At 35.8% G+C, this 17,629-nt stretch overlaps 1 protein-coding gene across 1 annotated transcript in view; it reads right to left on the reverse strand.

The window, feature by feature from the left end:
- The window catches only part of SCEL (sciellin), a 132,266-nt gene that overhangs the window by 32,620 nt on the left and 82,017 nt on the right, over positions 1-17,629 (reverse strand). Inside the window, exons 15-20 of the mRNA XM_079721556.1 lie at positions 12,063-12,122; positions 10,833-10,892; positions 6,673-6,732; positions 5,571-5,630; positions 2,979-3,029; positions 1,971-2,033 (exon numbers count right to left, since the gene is read on the reverse strand). Coding sequence (XP_079577682.1) covers positions 1,971-2,033; positions 2,979-3,029; positions 5,571-5,630; positions 6,673-6,732; positions 10,833-10,892; positions 12,063-12,122 — 354 coding nt within the window. The remainder of the gene's footprint in view (positions 1-1,970; positions 2,034-2,978; positions 3,030-5,570; positions 5,631-6,672; positions 6,733-10,832; positions 10,893-12,062; positions 12,123-17,629) is intronic.

Raw genomic sequence — 17,629 nt, forward strand, 5'->3', positions numbered from 1 at the left:
ATATATAAACACGTGCTATGTTTTACCACTTCTCTTAAAAAGATGACACCTTGTGTCAATAAAGCAAGGATCTCAGTAATAGTCCTGAATTGCCTTGACTGATAGCATCATGCAACTTAATGAATTGAAAACTTATAGACACTTTTTTCAGACCCTGGATCCTACAAACACAGGAATCTTATATCTAAATTTTATCCAGGAAAACTGTAACATTTTCCCTACTCAAGTTACTGCTTTCATTTATTTTGCTTTAAGGATATAGGGATACATTGAAATATTTAGCTATTATTATTTTCATGTAGTTCAAAAGTTGTAAAGTGTTTTGCGGTCATTGGCACAAATTTGTGCCATTGTCACTTCAAAGACTGTGAAGTAATATTTCAAGTGACCCTGTGAAAGTAGTAGAGAACATCTCCAGGCTGTCCCATGGCAAGAGCAAAAGTCCTAGCTTTATAGTTTCCACTATTTCCTGAAGTACGGAATCAACTTTCACCTATTTTAAGATCAAAGTCTCCATGCTGTGATTTAAAGACCAGGAGTGGGGCTGGGAGTTGGAAGAACTCACAGAAGATTATGAGACTTTTGCCCCGAATACTTCAGTGTTCTCATTTGTAGAATTGGGAGATTGGATTTGTTCATCTCTAAGCCTCTGCCCATCTCTAACATCTTCTACTCCTAGGAACCTATGAATGTGAATTTTACTGCCTGTCGTGTTTATTAAATTAGCTACTTCATGTCTCCTTTTCTTTTTAAATGCAACTCACTGACAATACATTCTATATTCAGCAAGCAGTACATAAGCGTCCCAAAATGTAATATATTAAATTGACAACCTACTATTGTCTTGGAGTCCCATCTCTTTGCCCCCAGTACATAATTAGCTTTAATCTATGATAATTGCTTGCTGTTAATAAGATTGAGTATGTCTACTGAATTCTCTTTTTGGCATCCACGGCCTATAATTATACCTAATGTGCACCTAATGATACCTAGTTGTAAGCTTCAAACTCAGTAGGTGCTCAGTAATTATTCACCACCTAACCGATCACAGAACTACTATTCGTCTTGCACTAGTTTTCTTTGTGACACTGGTCACATCACTTAACCTTTCTGAATCTTAATTTCCTCTTCTATAAATACAATAGGTTTGACTGGAACAGTGGTTTGCAAGTGTTCATAGTAACTGGGCTATGAGTTTTCTGAGGTTCCTTCCTTCCATCTCCAAAATTCTGCAATTTTTGTACGTACCAGCTAAACTCAAAAAGGTGAAATCATAAAAAATTCTTAAATATATATATATAAATATATACGTACATATATATAATAGTAGTGTATAATGATATAAAAATCCTCATATAACCAGAGACAAAAAGTGAATTTCATTTTCATCATTATAGATACTACTTAAAGAATTATCAAATTTTAGATCCATTACTTTGCTGGGAGCAGCAAACCATCTAAGAAATAATGAACCTCATAAAATTTCCACTGACTACCAGAAAACACCCTCTGAAAATGAGGTGAATGGTATTGCTTATAATTAATGAGGTGTCCAGCTCTTTTCAAAAAATTAACTATTATTAATAAATTTAACCAAATCCAGAGACAAAGGTATTAATAGCAATACTACAAAACATAAACAGGGTATAGACTAGCTATGTTTCTACCCCAATCCCTCCCTTCAATTGCTTTACTTGACAAAGGTATTAATATCAATACTACAAAACATAAACAGGGCATAGACTAGCTATGTTTCTACCCCAATCACTCCCTTCAATTGCTTTACTTGAGCTGCCTTTCTTTTCATTAGCAAATAGATATCTAAGTTTTCAGGGACATATAAAAATTGTGATGACTTTTCAAGATTTATATTCAGTTTGCCCATAGAATGATTACAAGTCATTTATATTCAAATTGTACTTAGTTAAGGAGAAACAAAGCAAAGTAAATAAATCACATCCTTCTCTTACCCGGCTGTGTTTCTGACAGCTTTGGGGCTTACATTAATAAGTTCATCAAGATCTTGTTCACTGCTAAAACAAAATAAAATAAAAGGTCAAATTCAGTTGGAAATCAGAAACAATGGCTGGCATTGTTTCTTCTGGTGCTTGTGAATCATTCCATGGGATCCTAGACAAAAAGTGATAAATTTACCGAGTTTCTACTTTATATATATTAGTTATATTAGTTATCTTTTTTAAATCCTCAAAACAACTGAGTTAAATATTACCATTCTCTCTTTATAAATAAATTGAGTTTCATAGAAATTAAGACCCTCTTTGGGCCAGATACCTAAGAAATGACTGAGGGTGAACTAGGACTGAAACCATAGCTGGACCCCAAACCACATGCTTGCTTCTGCTAACATCCTTCTTTCTCTATTCACAATAATTCCTTACATCTGCACAATGCTTTTCACCAACATTATCATCACAATAATCTTGAGAGGTAGCTTGGAGCTACTCTGTCACGCTTTTCTTAACTTTTGCTCCAGTGAATGATGGGTCTTAACTTTTCAAGAAGACAGGAATATAATCAAAATCATGTAGAAATATTCTAATCAAGTATTAGAATGTTATGTCACCAATTTCTGAAGAGTCATTTAATTTTTATTAATCCTTGGGTTTGTGAAAGAGAAGAAAGCCAATATTCTTTGGTTTATTCAGTTTTATGAACTTATAATTTATTTACTATAAACTTGCAGTAATAACCTACTTAGGCTACTGTTGTGTCCAGTGAATTTCTCAAATAGTCATTGAACAGAATTAGCTTCAATATTACAATTTGAACAATATTATAATGTAATAAATCGAAGCAACACAATAAAAGAAAAAATCTATCTACCATATTACACACAACAAATCAATTTGTTCTCATTTTTTTATGTCCCCTTTCAAATGTCCTTAGCCAAATAATCTTATTCTGGGGCATAAATTGAAGACTTGCTCATGAGTCTTCAATAATCTTAATAAGCTTACCTTTTTTTTGCTGAGGGAGTCACTTCGATAAGATTGTTCAGATCCTGGTTCCTAAAAAATGTTGTAAATTTCAATAAGGGGGTAAAATCAAGTCAAATCAATTACAATTTGTACTTTTTTTTTCAATCTTAATATTGAATCAAGTGATTGTTGTTAATTCAAAACTTCATCTTACTTGAGTTCTTTTTTTAGGCCTCTGTAAAAGCAGGTGGCTATTATCAATTCATTTCTTACACAACTACATATATATGAAAATTTAATTTAGTTTTATTCTTATTTCTTTTAAGACAACCTCAAATTTAAATTGCTCTTAAACTCCTTGTTTTCCAAGAATATTTTTTAAGATTGTAATGAACAAGAGAAAAATTTAAATTGTTCATCATTTGCATGTGTTCCTTGCTTCCCTCCCCTCAAAACAAAACAAAACAAAACAAAAACCTGGAATTCTTTAAAAAAGAGGCTATTTCCTGATTCTAAGGTATGGAGGTAATATACATAATATTAATATGTAACATTCAGGCTACTCCAAGATATTAATCAGTTCAGAATCATGCTTCATGCAATGCTAAGTCAGAACAAGGAAGACTTCAGATTATATAACTTGCTTTTATTCTAAACAAATAGGCAATAATAGCTCTAAAGAGACATTTCTGTTATCGTACTGGGCCTTCATACCAACGCTAACACCAGAAGGCCTGAACAAGATGCCTAATTTGATATACCTTATTATTGGACAATTTGTTATACATCCTGAAAAGAAAAAAGACTGGAAAGGCTTATATCACTGAACTAATCTTTAGGATTAACCTATAAACTAATTTTATCATGTACATAGCCTTCCATGTAAATTATTGCATTCTATTATATTGAACTATATGAAATTGTCCTCTTGTGGATCAAAAATTATTGAATGTCACAATTTCATAAAATTCAACCTAACAGATAATTTCTTTGGTATCTTCTTTGAACTAAACATTGAGTGGTGCAATGGGGATCCAACAATGAATAAAAACAGTAACAGTAATAATAATACCAATAGATAATATCTAATAAGTACTTGAGGAATAAGTGCTTCATAAGCTTGCTAGCATATAATTTTTCTGGTAATTCATGAAGAAGGTAATTCTTACAATCCCCACTTTACAGATAAAGAAGATGAGGTTTAAAGGAGTTTAAACGAAGTGTCCAAGATTATACAGCTAATAAGTATTCTCTGAACTCAAAAATTTCACTACCAAGTAGAAGAGATGGACACATGACCTAATGCAATACATGGCAGAGGGTGGGTACTGAAACGAGGCTCACACACTGCACGGGAAAGGTCATATCATTAAGGCCATCTTCACTTTACAAACTAAGTCATCTTGGAAGAGGGACAAGGGATAGCTGTCTTTCATTGACTCTTTTATCTGTAACATGAAGTATTACATGGTCTCTGGATTCAGTACCTGACCCTCAGACAGTGGCAATGCGTTATGCTCTTATTTAGTGAACAAAATCTAAGGACAATTTAGCACTAAATAATCAGATAAAAGAATGATAAAATCTTTGGTCCAACCATAAAGTGAATAAAACAAGATATGCAAGGGAGGCTTTGTTTCAGAAGCTGTTCCAAGTACATTCAGAGTTGATCCTCTTCACTCACCCACATGAAATACTGTTTAGTCCAGGAGTCAGCAAACTATGGTCCTCAGGCTAAATTCAGCCTGTAGCCTTGTTATATAAGTAAAGTTTTATTGGAACACAGCCATGCCCATTCCTTTACGATGTATTATCAATGGTTGCTAGTTGACTAGTTAAAATAGAGACTGTTTTGGTCCCCCAAACCTGAAATATTTACTACCTAGCCCTTTAAACAAAAGTTTCTGACTCCTGATCTAGTCTAATAAACTTTATATGACATCTACCTACTGTAAAAATAGAATTCCTATACACCAAGTAAGATAGAATATCTGTCAGAAAGAAAATATATACCTTGGTATCTTTTATATTTAACTCGCATTCAAACTGGCATAACAATATATATTTATAGATTCGTGGTTTTTTTACATCTCTTTGTTTACTCAACACGATGTACCTTAAAGAAAATTCTCTCTATAAAAGACAAATGTCATTCTTTATTATTTCAATAAACTAAGTATAATTTTAAAAAACAACCTCCCAACTTTAGAAATTGTTTGAGTGTAAACATAAGAGAAGAGGGGAAAAAATGATGAAGGATAAAGGAAGGAGAAATGCTTAAAATTTTAAGCATTTCTTCACATGAAGACCTTCTCTTAGGCTGCTTATGTCTAAGAAATTGTTTGGGGAAGATATTTCATCCCAGGAGGAAACTCGATTCATTCTGAGGAAATCCCAAGCATGGAACACAAATCCCACACTGATAAGAGATTATTCCCATATTTTAAGGAATTCCTCCACAAATATCCACAACCAGGGAGCCCTGAATAAGGACTTGAAGACTAGGTTTCCGACATAGAGGTATTGATTTTGGGTCCCATTATTGGCTGTCTCTGTGATGGCACAATGAGTCTTATCATATTTTCGAGGTTGAATAGAAGAAAATGTAGAAATAAGTTCCATAAACCTCACCCTTGGTTAGTTCTGTTTGTTTCTGGAGCCACTTTGATGAGATTGTCAAGACTTTGGCCCCTTTAAAACATGGAAGAAATGATCAGAGAAATGGTCAACAAGTGGTTTCAAATATTTATTAAAATGGATAAACATTTTTATTATAAAAATATTTTACTATAAAATATTTATTAAAACAGAGATCATCTCAAGGGGTTGGAGTTTTTCAGTGTTGACTCTGAAAAATATACATTTGGACCTAACTATAACTGCATAGAAATAATAAACAATAATTAATGGTTTCAGAAAATTCATGATGTGCCAGGCACTGTTCTAAGTGATTTATGTGATTTATATGATTTAATCCTCACATCAGTCCAATGAAATAGTGTTAAAAAATTAATAAGCAGGGCTTCTCTGGTGGCGCAGTGGTTGAGAGTCCGCCTGCCGATACAGGCGACACGGGTTTGTGCCCCGGTCCGGGAAGATCCCACATGCCGCGGAGCGGCTGGGCCCGTGAGCCGTGGCCGCTGGGCCTGCGCGTCCAGAGCCTGTGCTCCGCAACGGGAGAGGCTGCAACAGTGAGAGGCCCGCGTACCGCAAAAAAAAAAAAAAAAAAGAAAGGAGTAAAAATTTTGACCTCCATAAAAATCATTGGTATACTAGCTCAGTTTCCCATTTACAATAAAAATAAAACCATAAAATTAGGGCAAGATTGAGTTAAAAAGATCAATTCTAGAACTATTTGCCAAAAACTCTCACCTGGCCAGCCCCTTTCAGTATTCTACATAATGCTATAACTATAATTAAACTATATTTTGTTAATAATTTCCATTTGTAGTGCCTTTTTGCTTTAAAGGGATTTTATACCCATTATTGCACTTGATCCTTAATAATCAAATGACAAAGGTGGAACAGACATGATCCTCATTTTATAACTAAAGAAGCCTCAGCTCAGTGTTCGAGGGACTTGCTCCACGGCACCCAGCCAGTAAGTAATGGAGCTCAGACTTTCTGACTCCACAGATTTTTCAGCATAGCTTCTCTAATGAGAGCCACAAATTGATGCAGAATTTGATGCACAAACTGATGGGAAGGAAGAAAGATATGATATAATCCTCACCCTGGGTTACTTCTGTTTACTTCAGGGGTCACTTTGATGAGATTGTCAAGGCTCTGGCCCCTTTAAAGCATAGAAAACGTGATGAGGTTAATGATAGACTAGAACCAAGTTGATAAAACTATTCATTAAAACTCAGGAACAGTATACACACTCACTGAGATCATGCCAAAGAGCTGAAGATTGTTAAAGGTACGCAGAAGTATGCAGGGATTTATATATCTCTGAAACACATTGAGACTCAGTGAGACAATATTTTAATCTTGGAGCCATTAGGGCCATTAGCAAATACTGAACTAGGACTCTATTTTGATTCATTGAATGCTATGCTTTTAGCCTTTTCCAAGTGCACTAAACATATTTTGTAATAGTCTGTATACACATTTCATGGAACATTCCACAAAACACAACTCTACCCATCAACTTCCAACATGCTGTGGGACTTCTGAACTTTGGAGAACACATATTTTGTAAAATTGACATTCATTAGCAGATTTTCTATTTAAACACTGGATTTAGATAAGTATACCAATTTGTTAAAGTCCGTGATACACAAATCTGGTATCTGCTGCTGGTACTTATAACTGTGTGTTAAAACTACAAATTTTGACTAGTTGTGTTGGCAACAAACAATAGGAAGATTAAATCGATAAAGTTCTGAAATGTAAGCTATATTTACTATAATATAAAACTCTGTGTAGTCAGTGAAAACACGTCAGTAATTTATGATTACCCTTTAGTATATCTGCTTCTGATTTTAATGGAATTTTGCTTTTCCTATTGCTTCTACATGTGTTTTCCACATTCACAGTGCCAGCCAAAGTGCCTCTGATCTACAGAGGATACCACATGGGTAAAGAACGTCCACAGAAGGCACTTTTACACCCTGGATCCCCATGCCCTGTGGCCCTGCTAAGATTGATCATGAAATCTCTGAGGTTGCGTCAATGCAACATCAAAGGTATAGATATTTGGAAGCAGCTAGACGTTGACTCAAGTTTTTACTTGTATGCAGATGTCTGAGAATGTGTACATCCCTGCTAAAAGCAGCAATAAAAAATTGGATCCTTTTTCATGCAAATAATGAAATTATTAACCCTGAAAGAGACAACCATTCTACACCAATACCCTTTGCTGATTTTTTTAACCCCTTGTTGCCTGAATGAAATATATGGAATTTGAGTGCCAGTGACTGAGAAAAAAAATTCCCAGGATTCTGCTTCTAGATTTGAGTACTCAAAAAGAAACCCCATAACATTAAGCACTGCAAGTCCTCCCTTGTAATATTTGTGTTGGTTGTGTTGTCAAGACTTTGATCTCTTTAAATATATTAAATAGAGCACATATCAGTATAAGGTTTCCTAAATTTTAAAGTTCATATAGTCAATAAAGAAGAGTGTGCTATTTAATGTAGTAATGTAAAATAATATTTTGAGCTCAACTGTGGGAAGCAATGCCTCATAGGGTATATGTCTTCAATATTTATGCATTCTTTCAATCCGCAAATAGCTATGGAAAGCCTACTATGGGTCCCAAGTTATGGGATAGCTGTGAACAATACAGACGGGCTTAGCCCTCAAGAAGCTTCCATTCTAACTTGATGAGAGGCAGGCAATATGCAATCAAATGTATAAATGAATGCCACATTTCCAGATAATAATATATGCTATGAAGAAAGTAAAAAAGAGTGCCTGGTGCCTGCAATGCTGGCGTTGAAGGAGGAGGTGGTGATTTAATTATATTCAGTGGTCAGAAACGATCTCTTTGAGAAGGTGACAATATGGGAATAGAGCTTCCCAAAGTGGGAATAGCATACACAGAAGTGTTAAGGCAGAAGTGAGCCTGGAATAGAAAAAAGATCAGTTTGGCTGGACTTTATTGAACATGTGAAAGGCCATCGCTAAAGTTTAGAACTTTATTCTACCTGAAATAAGAGAACATTGAAAGTTTTTAATAAGGGAGGGAGATGATCTTATTTTTCTTTTAAGAGATCTACAGAATTTAATTATGCTTGGTAAAGGAAAAAAAAAGATGACTACTGTCCCTAAAAGGTCCCAGGAAGCACACACATACACAACCATGAACATAGGTACTCATATACACACAAAAGCACACGGATATACTCACACATATATTTAGGCACACACAAGCATGTGTACACATGTATGCAATCAAACACACATTTTCACTTGTGTGCACACATACCCGTATGCAATCACACATGTAGGCATACACACATGAATGCACACACAAGCATACACACATGAATGCACACATTTGCATGTGTGTATACACGTGTACACATAGGCACACACACACGCACACCCCAACCTATGAAAAACAATAGGTGATGATTTGAAATACTCTTTTTAATAAAAATTAGAAAGGAAAAACATGAATTTTTCTTGGAGAGTCAAAGTAAATTAAATATTTGAACAGTATCTAAATTATTAAGCAAACATAATTCATGTGAATCTTTATTATTGTTAAAACTATTCATGTCTACTATGTGCCAGGCATGACAGTATTATGTTCCCTATTTTGTAGGTGAGTAAACTGAAGCATGGGGACACAGCTAGCAAGTGACAGAGCCAGAATTTGAACCCGGGTCTTTTAGACTCCCTGCTCCCAACCTCAAGTTACCTCCCTGAAATACCCAGGTAGCCAAGGAAGTCAGTGTTCTCTTCTCAGTCTGTCGGTTGCAAAATTGTACACGTCTGCAACTCATAGAGTCACTGGGCCTGCAACCACACTGCTGCTGAGAACAGGACGGCCTGACAGCACACACCAGCTTTCAGCCAGCCAGGCTCTGCTGACAGGGCCTGCAGGCATCAGTGACACATTTTAGAATCAATGCATAATAACATGTACTGAGTGAATGGAATGGAAAGGAGTTCAAAAGAAACCACATGGAATTATTTGGTATACTTTTCAGCAACACGCCAACAAGCTCAGTTTCAGATATGTTCCATCTGTTTTTTAAAAAATAAAAAAAGAAGCAAGAGGACATAAGCTTTCCAGATTTGCTTGACAATTCATGGGTAGGGTAATTTGTTTATAAGGTACACTTTGTTAAGCTCCTCATCTTTAAACATACACTGCACTATATACACATACCCACACTACACACAAACATAGTACACATGTATACACACAGTTTGTACATAAACACATCCACAAACACTACTTACACTCCCACAGACATACACTTGTTTATATATGCTATTTATGCATATATACACATACACACACACACACACTACTTATACATACACACATACATTTATATATATATATGCATTGTGATGGTTAATTTCATGTGTCAGTTTGACTGGGCCACAGAGTGCCCAGATATTTGGTTAAATATTATTCCAGGTGTGTCTGTGAGTGTTTTGGGATGAGATTAACATGTGAATCTGTAGACTGAGTAAAGCAGATGGCCGTCCCTAACATGGGTGGCCCATAGCCAAGCAGCTGAAAGACTGAATAGAACCAAATGCTGAGTTAAGAAGAGACTTTGCCTGCCTGACTGCTTGACCTAAGACCTTGTTCTCTTGCCCTTGGACTGGAACTTAACCACGGGCTCTCTTTGTCCTCAAACTTGAACTGGAACTACTTTTGTCTCTCTTGGGTCTCCAGCTTGCCAACGATAGGTCTTGAGACTTCTCAGCCTCCAGAAGGGCATGTGCCAATTCCTTATAATAAATCTCTCTTTCGCTCTCTCTATATATTCTATTGTTCTGTTTCTCTGGAGAACCCTGACTAATACACACACATACACTTATACCAACACACTTATACATATACACTAATATATACACACATTTATATGTAACACACTATTTACACATGCACATACACATACAGACTCACACACACACACACATACATACACTTACACACAAAGAAATAAATAGTAGAGAAGGGTAGTCAAATTCTCATTTAATTTCTCAAAATCTACCTTATAGCAAATGTCACCTGAGAATAAAATGCAAGAGGTTACTTCTGTGTATCACTCATATAGAATTGCTTAATATGATGTATTTGGAAAAAAAGAGTTCAGTTCGGTTTGAATTTCAATTTGCTCTCCTGAGTGCAAGCACTCAGAATTCCAATGCATTTATAAATGCCAAAGGAGAAATAAAAAGCTTTAAATTACTTACCTCTTGATATTTTTATTTGTTTCAGGATTCTCTTTAATAAGCCCATTGAGGTCTTGTTTCCTTTGAATAAGGAAATGAGTTTTAATGAATGTCATTAAAATAAAACACTAATCAAGTGAACAATGACTGGCAAAATTAAGAAGTGGTAAGTATACATGTTTTCTATCAATGTAATTTTTAAAGCTCTAAATGCAAATGAAAATTCTTCTCTTACATCTTGAGCTGAAGACCATTTAAGTTTCCTAATTTACCAACAAGAAACATATGATGTTTTTGTTTTGTTCTCAAAATGCTTAAGTATACGTGAAACTTGTTATTTAACAAAATCAGCTTTGCCCTCAGATACATCTTGTTAGAACACCCCAGATGGGTGGCACTGAAGTAATGTTGAGTTAGATAAAGTTCTATACTGGAACCAGATAGAATGTAAATTTCCATCTAACAAATCAGATATAATTGTCTATTCTGTTTTTAAATAATAAGAATAATGTAGAAGATGATAATAGTTTAACAATATGAAAAATAATTTAAAAAATATATGTCTTCATATAAACACAACCATTCCCCCTTTTAAAATATAATTAGATTATGGTGAATTATAAGAGCAAGAAAAAATACCTTACATGGTAGGAAAATTAATGACACTTCTTGGGGAGACACATGTCACCTCCATTAAAATGCACTGAGTAATATCAAAAGGGGCATAGCCCAAACCCAAAGGGGGCAGTAGAGGATGGCAGAGGTATCGTGATTGAGTACTACTGCCTTGTCAACATAGCCCTGAAGAAGAGAAGTGGTGGGATGTTCTTCCTCCCAGTGTGTGTATCTGCCCAGCCCCTCCCCTGGGCTGCCTTCTGAGACCACCGTCCTCAAAGAAGTTGATTTTCAGTAGTTTTAGTCAAGACTCACTCTTGGCTATCTGTCATTTTGGAGATCCACTTTTAAAATATTGTCAAGATTGTGCTTTCTTTAGATGCAAAGAAATTCAATTCAGTAACTCACCCCTAAAACCAAATCAAAATCTGGGAGAAAAGGCAACTTACTATTAAACATTGGGGCAATTCTTCAAAAATAAGCAATTTTTGGGGGAGCAAAGAGGAAAGGTCATGTGGCCTATCATTATTATCCAATTCCATGCCAGTAAAACATATTTCTAAAGTTAAAATGCCAAATCATTTTATCTTATTGTCACTTACAGAAATCAGATTTAAAGATACTAATCAGTCTTACCCAGTGGTGTTTTCACTTTCTTTGGGATTCACTTTGATAACATTATCAAGGTGTTCACCTCTTAAAAAAAATTTAGATCAGTTTCAAAGTATTCCCACAGTATTTTTTTATATACACATTCCATATTATTGATGATTAATTCAAGCTTTTGGAGAAGATTATTATACTGGTATTAAACTCATTTTTGTTACGAAAGTTACCTATCAATAATATAGTTAAGTTAATCTCTAGGATTATATTGGGCTCTAGGTAAATTTAAATTTAGATAGACTCTTCAAAGTAAAGCTCAGGGCAGTAGAGTTCAGACACAGAAGAGAGAAGCCAAACTCAAAGATGTGACCCCCTTCAGTATACTGAGAAGATCACACAATTAACCCAGTAGAAAATAAGCAAGATTTAGAAACATCAAAGCAGTTCTCACCCTCTGCTAGTCTGATCTGTCCTAGCATTTGCTTTGATAACCATTTTGAGATCTTGGATTCTTTGGAAAAAACATGGAGACCTTATGCCAATTAACTTGCATTCAATTTTTTCTGAAAACCGTATAAATAAGAATGTCCCTGAAAGGATGTCAGATGTCTCCAGGGCCAACTGACCAGAGAAATTTCAATATAATTATCCCTTAGCTTATCTTTTTTAATTTCCACAGTAGTACTTGGTTTAAATCAGTTTAAAAAATCTTCGCCAACACGCCTCTCACTTTGCAATTTTGTCCTTTCTATTTCTTAATTTAAATAGAAAATTTGTCTCATTTTAAAATTATTTAAGAAAATATAGAATAAGAGATTATGCAGTAAGTTTTCCTGCACTTACTTCAGTTCAACTCAAGCATGTGGTCTTATGGAAACAGGATTCATAATGTATATATATATATATTTTTTTTGTGTGTGTGTGTGTGTGTGTGGTACACGGGCCTCTCACTGCTGCGGCCTCTCCCGTTGCGTAGCACAGGCTCCGGACGTGCAGGCTCAGCGGCCATGGCTCACGGGCCCAGCCCCTCCGTGGCATGTGGGATCTTCCTGGACCGGGGCATGAACCTGTGTCCCCTGCATCGGCAGGCGGACTCTCAACCACTGCGCCACCAGGGAAGCCCCTCATCATATTCTTTGACTACTATCTCTGATAGGCCCCAAAGTGCAACAGTTCAACTGTGACAGAGGAAAGCATAACACTCCCGTTTCCAACAAGGTGTAAAAATCTAACATGAAAAAAGAGAGCCCCGTTATGTTAGGAGTTTTACTTACCCTTTCTCGTTTTTGTCAGTCCTTTGATTAACTTTAATAAGACTTCCAAGGCCTTGGTTTCTTTATAACATTGGAGGGGGCAGGGAGAGCACAGCAACGGAGAGAGAAAGAGAGAGAGAGATTCAACAGTAGATTTTTCACAACATTAGTAAGACATTATCAGTACCTGAAACATCAGAAGTCTTTAGAAATATTTAATTCAAGTGGCTCTTCTCATGCCAAATGCTGATATGCTAACTATCCTACAGTGAGGACCCAACCATTACTCAGTTATGATTAAATCAATTTAAACGTAGAAGTTCCCCCCACATCTCAGCTTTTGCTTTCTTTGTCCTTTGAGGGTGGGTTGATGAGAAACTAACTTTAATACATGTGTTGAGATATTGCCTTCCTTAAACATGAAAATCATTCACATCAAGGGTGGAAATCAGATGATCAACATTTTAAATCTAAACATTTTGAAGATTTAGACAAGTCATTTTTAATAAAAAGTAACCTGGGAAAGGTAGAAATAACTCTTTGATGACCCCAGTACTTTATATGAGTTGACCACAACCAATAAAACATTCACACGCCAATAGCTTAAAACAATTAGGGAATATGAAAGCTAATCTCTCTAAATCCCCCAGTTGTTCAATGCCATTTTCATCTGTCTCTGTCTTTCACTGTGATAAGACTGCTGACATTTGAGGTTCTTTCTGTGTAAGGAAGAAGGAAGGGAGACAGGTAGGGAAGAAGGAAAAGAAACTGTGGGTTCTCCCTACCATACCAAAGAGACCCATCATTTCTGCATCAAAGCCCAGCTGCTACCAAGTTATACCAGCTTACAACCCCCGTCACTTTTCTCCTCCTTCCTAGCCCACACGATTGACTTGGGGTGTTCATCCCACTTTTCCTAATTTCCACCACTTGTATGGAACTTTCCAAACTTCATTTATTTATCTTTTAATTAATTAATATTATTTTTAACATCTTTATTGGAGTATAATTGCTTTACAATGGTGTGTTAGTTTCTGCTTTATAACAAAGTGAATCCTATACATATACATATATCCCCATATCTCCTCCCTCTTGCATCTCCCTCCCACCCTCCCTATCCCACCCCTCTAGGTGGTCACAAAGCACAGAGCTAATCTCCCTGTGCTATGCGTCTGCTTCCCACTAACTATCTATTTCACATTTGTTAGTATATATAAATCCATGCCACTCTCTCACTTTGTCCCAGCTTACCCTTCCCCCTCCCCATGTCCTCAAGTCCATTCTCTACGGCTGTGTCTTTATTCCTGTCCTGTCCCTAGGTTCTTCAGAATCATTTTATTGTTTTTTTTTAGATTCCATATATATGTGTTAGCATACGATATTTATTTTTCTCCTGACTTAACTTCACTCTGTATGACAGTCTCTAGGTCCATCCACCTCACTACAAATAACTCAATTTTGTTTCTTTTTATGGCTGAGTAATATTCCATTGTATATACGTGCCACATCTTCTCTATCCATTTATCTGTCGATGGACACTTAGGTTGCTTCCATGTCCTGGCTATTGTAAACAGAGCTGCAATGAACATTGTGGTACATGACTCTTTTTGAATTATGGTTTTCTCAGGGTATATGCCCAGTAGTGGGATTGCTGGGTCATATGGTAGTTCTATTTTTAGTTTTTTAAGGAACCTCCATACTGTTCTCCATAGTGGCTGTACCAATTCACATTCCCACCAACAATGCAAGAGGGGTCCCTTTTCTCCACACCCTCTCCAGCATTTATTGTTTGTAGATTTTGTGATGATGCCCATTCTGACTGGTGTGAGGTGATACCTCATTATAGTTTTGATTTGCATTTCTCTAATGATTAGTGATGCTGAGCATTCTTTCATGTGTTTGTTGGTAATCTGTATATCTTCTTTGGAGAAATGTCTATTTAAGCCTTCTGTCCGTTTTTGGATTGGGTTGTTTGTTTTTTTGATATTGAGCTGCAAGAGCTGCTTGTATATTTTGGAGATTAATCCTTTGTCAGTTGCTTCATTTGCAAATATTTTCTCCCATTCTGAGGGTTGTCTTTTCATCTTGTTTATGGTTTCCTTTGCTTTGCAAAAGCTTTTAAGTTTCATTAAGTCCCATTTGTTTATTTTTGTTTTCATTTCCATTTCTCTAGGAGGTGGGTCAAAAAGGATCTTTTTGTGGTTTATGTCATAGAGTGTTCTGCCTATGTTTTCCTATGAGGGGTTGATTGTGTCTGGCCTTAAATTTAGGTCTTTAATCCATTTTGAATTTATTTTTGTGTATGGTGTTAGGGAGTGTTCTTATTTCATTCTTTTACATGTAGTTGTCCAGTTTTCCCAGCACCACTTATTGAAGAGGCTGTCCTTTCTCCATTGCATACTCTTGCCTCCTTTATCAAAGATAAGGTGACCATATGTGTGTGGGTTTATCTCTGGGCCTTCTAGCCTGTTCCATTGATCTATATTTCTGTTTTTGTGCCAGTACTATACTGTCTTGATTACTGTAGCTTTGCAGTATAGTCTGAAGATAGGGAGCTTGATTCCTCCAGCTCTGTTTTTCTTTCTCAAGATTGCTTTGGCTATTCAAGGTCTTTTGTGTTTCCATACACATTGTGAAATTTTTTGTTCTAGTTCTGTGAAAAATGCCATTGGTAGCTTGATAGGGATTGCATTGAATCTGTACATTGCTTTGGGTAGTATAGTCATTTTCACAATTTTGATTCTTCCAATCCAAGAACATGGTATATCTCTCCATCTGTTTGTATCATCTTTAATTTCTTTCATCAGAGTCTTATAGTTTTCTACATACAGGTCTTTTGTCTCCTTAGGTAGGTTTATTCCTAGGTATTTTATTCTTTTTGTTGCAATGGTGAATGGGAGTGTTTCCTTAATTTCACTTTCAGATTTTTCATCATTAGTGTATAGGAATGAAAGAGATTTTTGTGCATTAATTTTGTATCCTGCTACTTTACCAAATTCATTGATTAGCTCCTGTAGTTTTTCTGGTAGCATCTTTATGATTATCTAAAGTATCATGTTATCTGCAAACAGCGACAGTTTTACTTCTTCTTTTCTAATTTGGATTACTTTTATTTCTTTTTCTTCTCTGAGTGCTGTGGCTAGGACTTCCAAAACTATGTTGAATAATAGTGGTGAGAGTGGGCAACCTTGTCTTGTTCCCGATCTTAGTGGAAATGGTTTCAGTTTTTTACCATTGCAAACAATGTTGGCTGTGGGTTTGTCACATATGGCCTTTATTATGTTGAGGTAAGTTCCCTCTATGCCTGCTTTCTGGAGGGTTTTTTATCATAAATGGGTGTTGAATTTTGTCGAAAGCTTTCTCTGCATCTATTGAGATGGTCATATGGCTTTTCTCCTTCAATTTGTTAATATGGCTTATCACATTGATTGATTTGCGTGTGTTGAAGAATTATTGCATTCCTGAGATAGACCCCACTTGATCATGGTATATGATCCTTTTAATGTGCTGTTGGATTCTGTTTGCTAGTATTTTGTTGAGGATTTTAGCATCTATGTTCTTCAGTGATATGGGCCTGTAGTTTTCTTTTTTTGGTAACATCTTTGTCTGGTCTTGGTATCAAGGTGACAGTGTCCTCGTAGAATGAGTTTGGGAGTGTTCCTCCCTCTGCTATATTTTGGAAGAATTTGAGAAGGATAGGTGTTAGCTCTTCTGTAAATGTTTGATAGAATTCACCTGTGAAGCCATCTGGTCCTAGGCTTTTGTTTGTTGGAAGATTTTTAATCACAGTCTCAATTTCAGTGCTGTGATTGGTCTGTTTATATTTTCTATTTCTTCCTGGTTCAGTCTTGGAAGTTTGTGCTTTTCTAAGAATTTGTTGATTTCTTCCAGGTTGTCCATTTTATTGGCATATAGTTGCTTGTAGTAATCTTTCATGATCCTTTGTATTTCTGCAGTGTCAGTTGTTAAGTCTCCTTTTTCATTTCTAACTCTGTTGACTTAAGTCTTCTCTCTTTTACTCTTGATGAGTCTGGCTAATGGTTTATCAATTTTGTTTATCTTCTCAAAGAACCAGCTTTTAGTTTTATTGATCTTTGTTATCGTTTCCTTCATTTGTTTTTCATTTATTTCTCATCTGATCTTTATGATTTCCTTCCTTCTGCTAACTCTGGGTTTTCTTTAGCTCTTCTCTCTCTAATTGCTTTAGGTGTAGTTTTTTATTTGAGATGTTTCTTGCTTCTTGAGGTAGGATTGTATTGCTATAAACTTCCCTCATAGAACTGCTTTTGCTGCATCCCATAGGTTTTGGGTCATAGTCTTTTCATTGTCATTTGTTTCTAGGTA

Source organism: Hyperoodon ampullatus (genome assembly GCF_949752795.1).
Source record: "Hyperoodon ampullatus genome assembly, chromosome: 16".
Taxonomy (NCBI): domain Eukaryota; kingdom Metazoa; phylum Chordata; class Mammalia; order Artiodactyla; family Ziphiidae; genus Hyperoodon; species Hyperoodon ampullatus.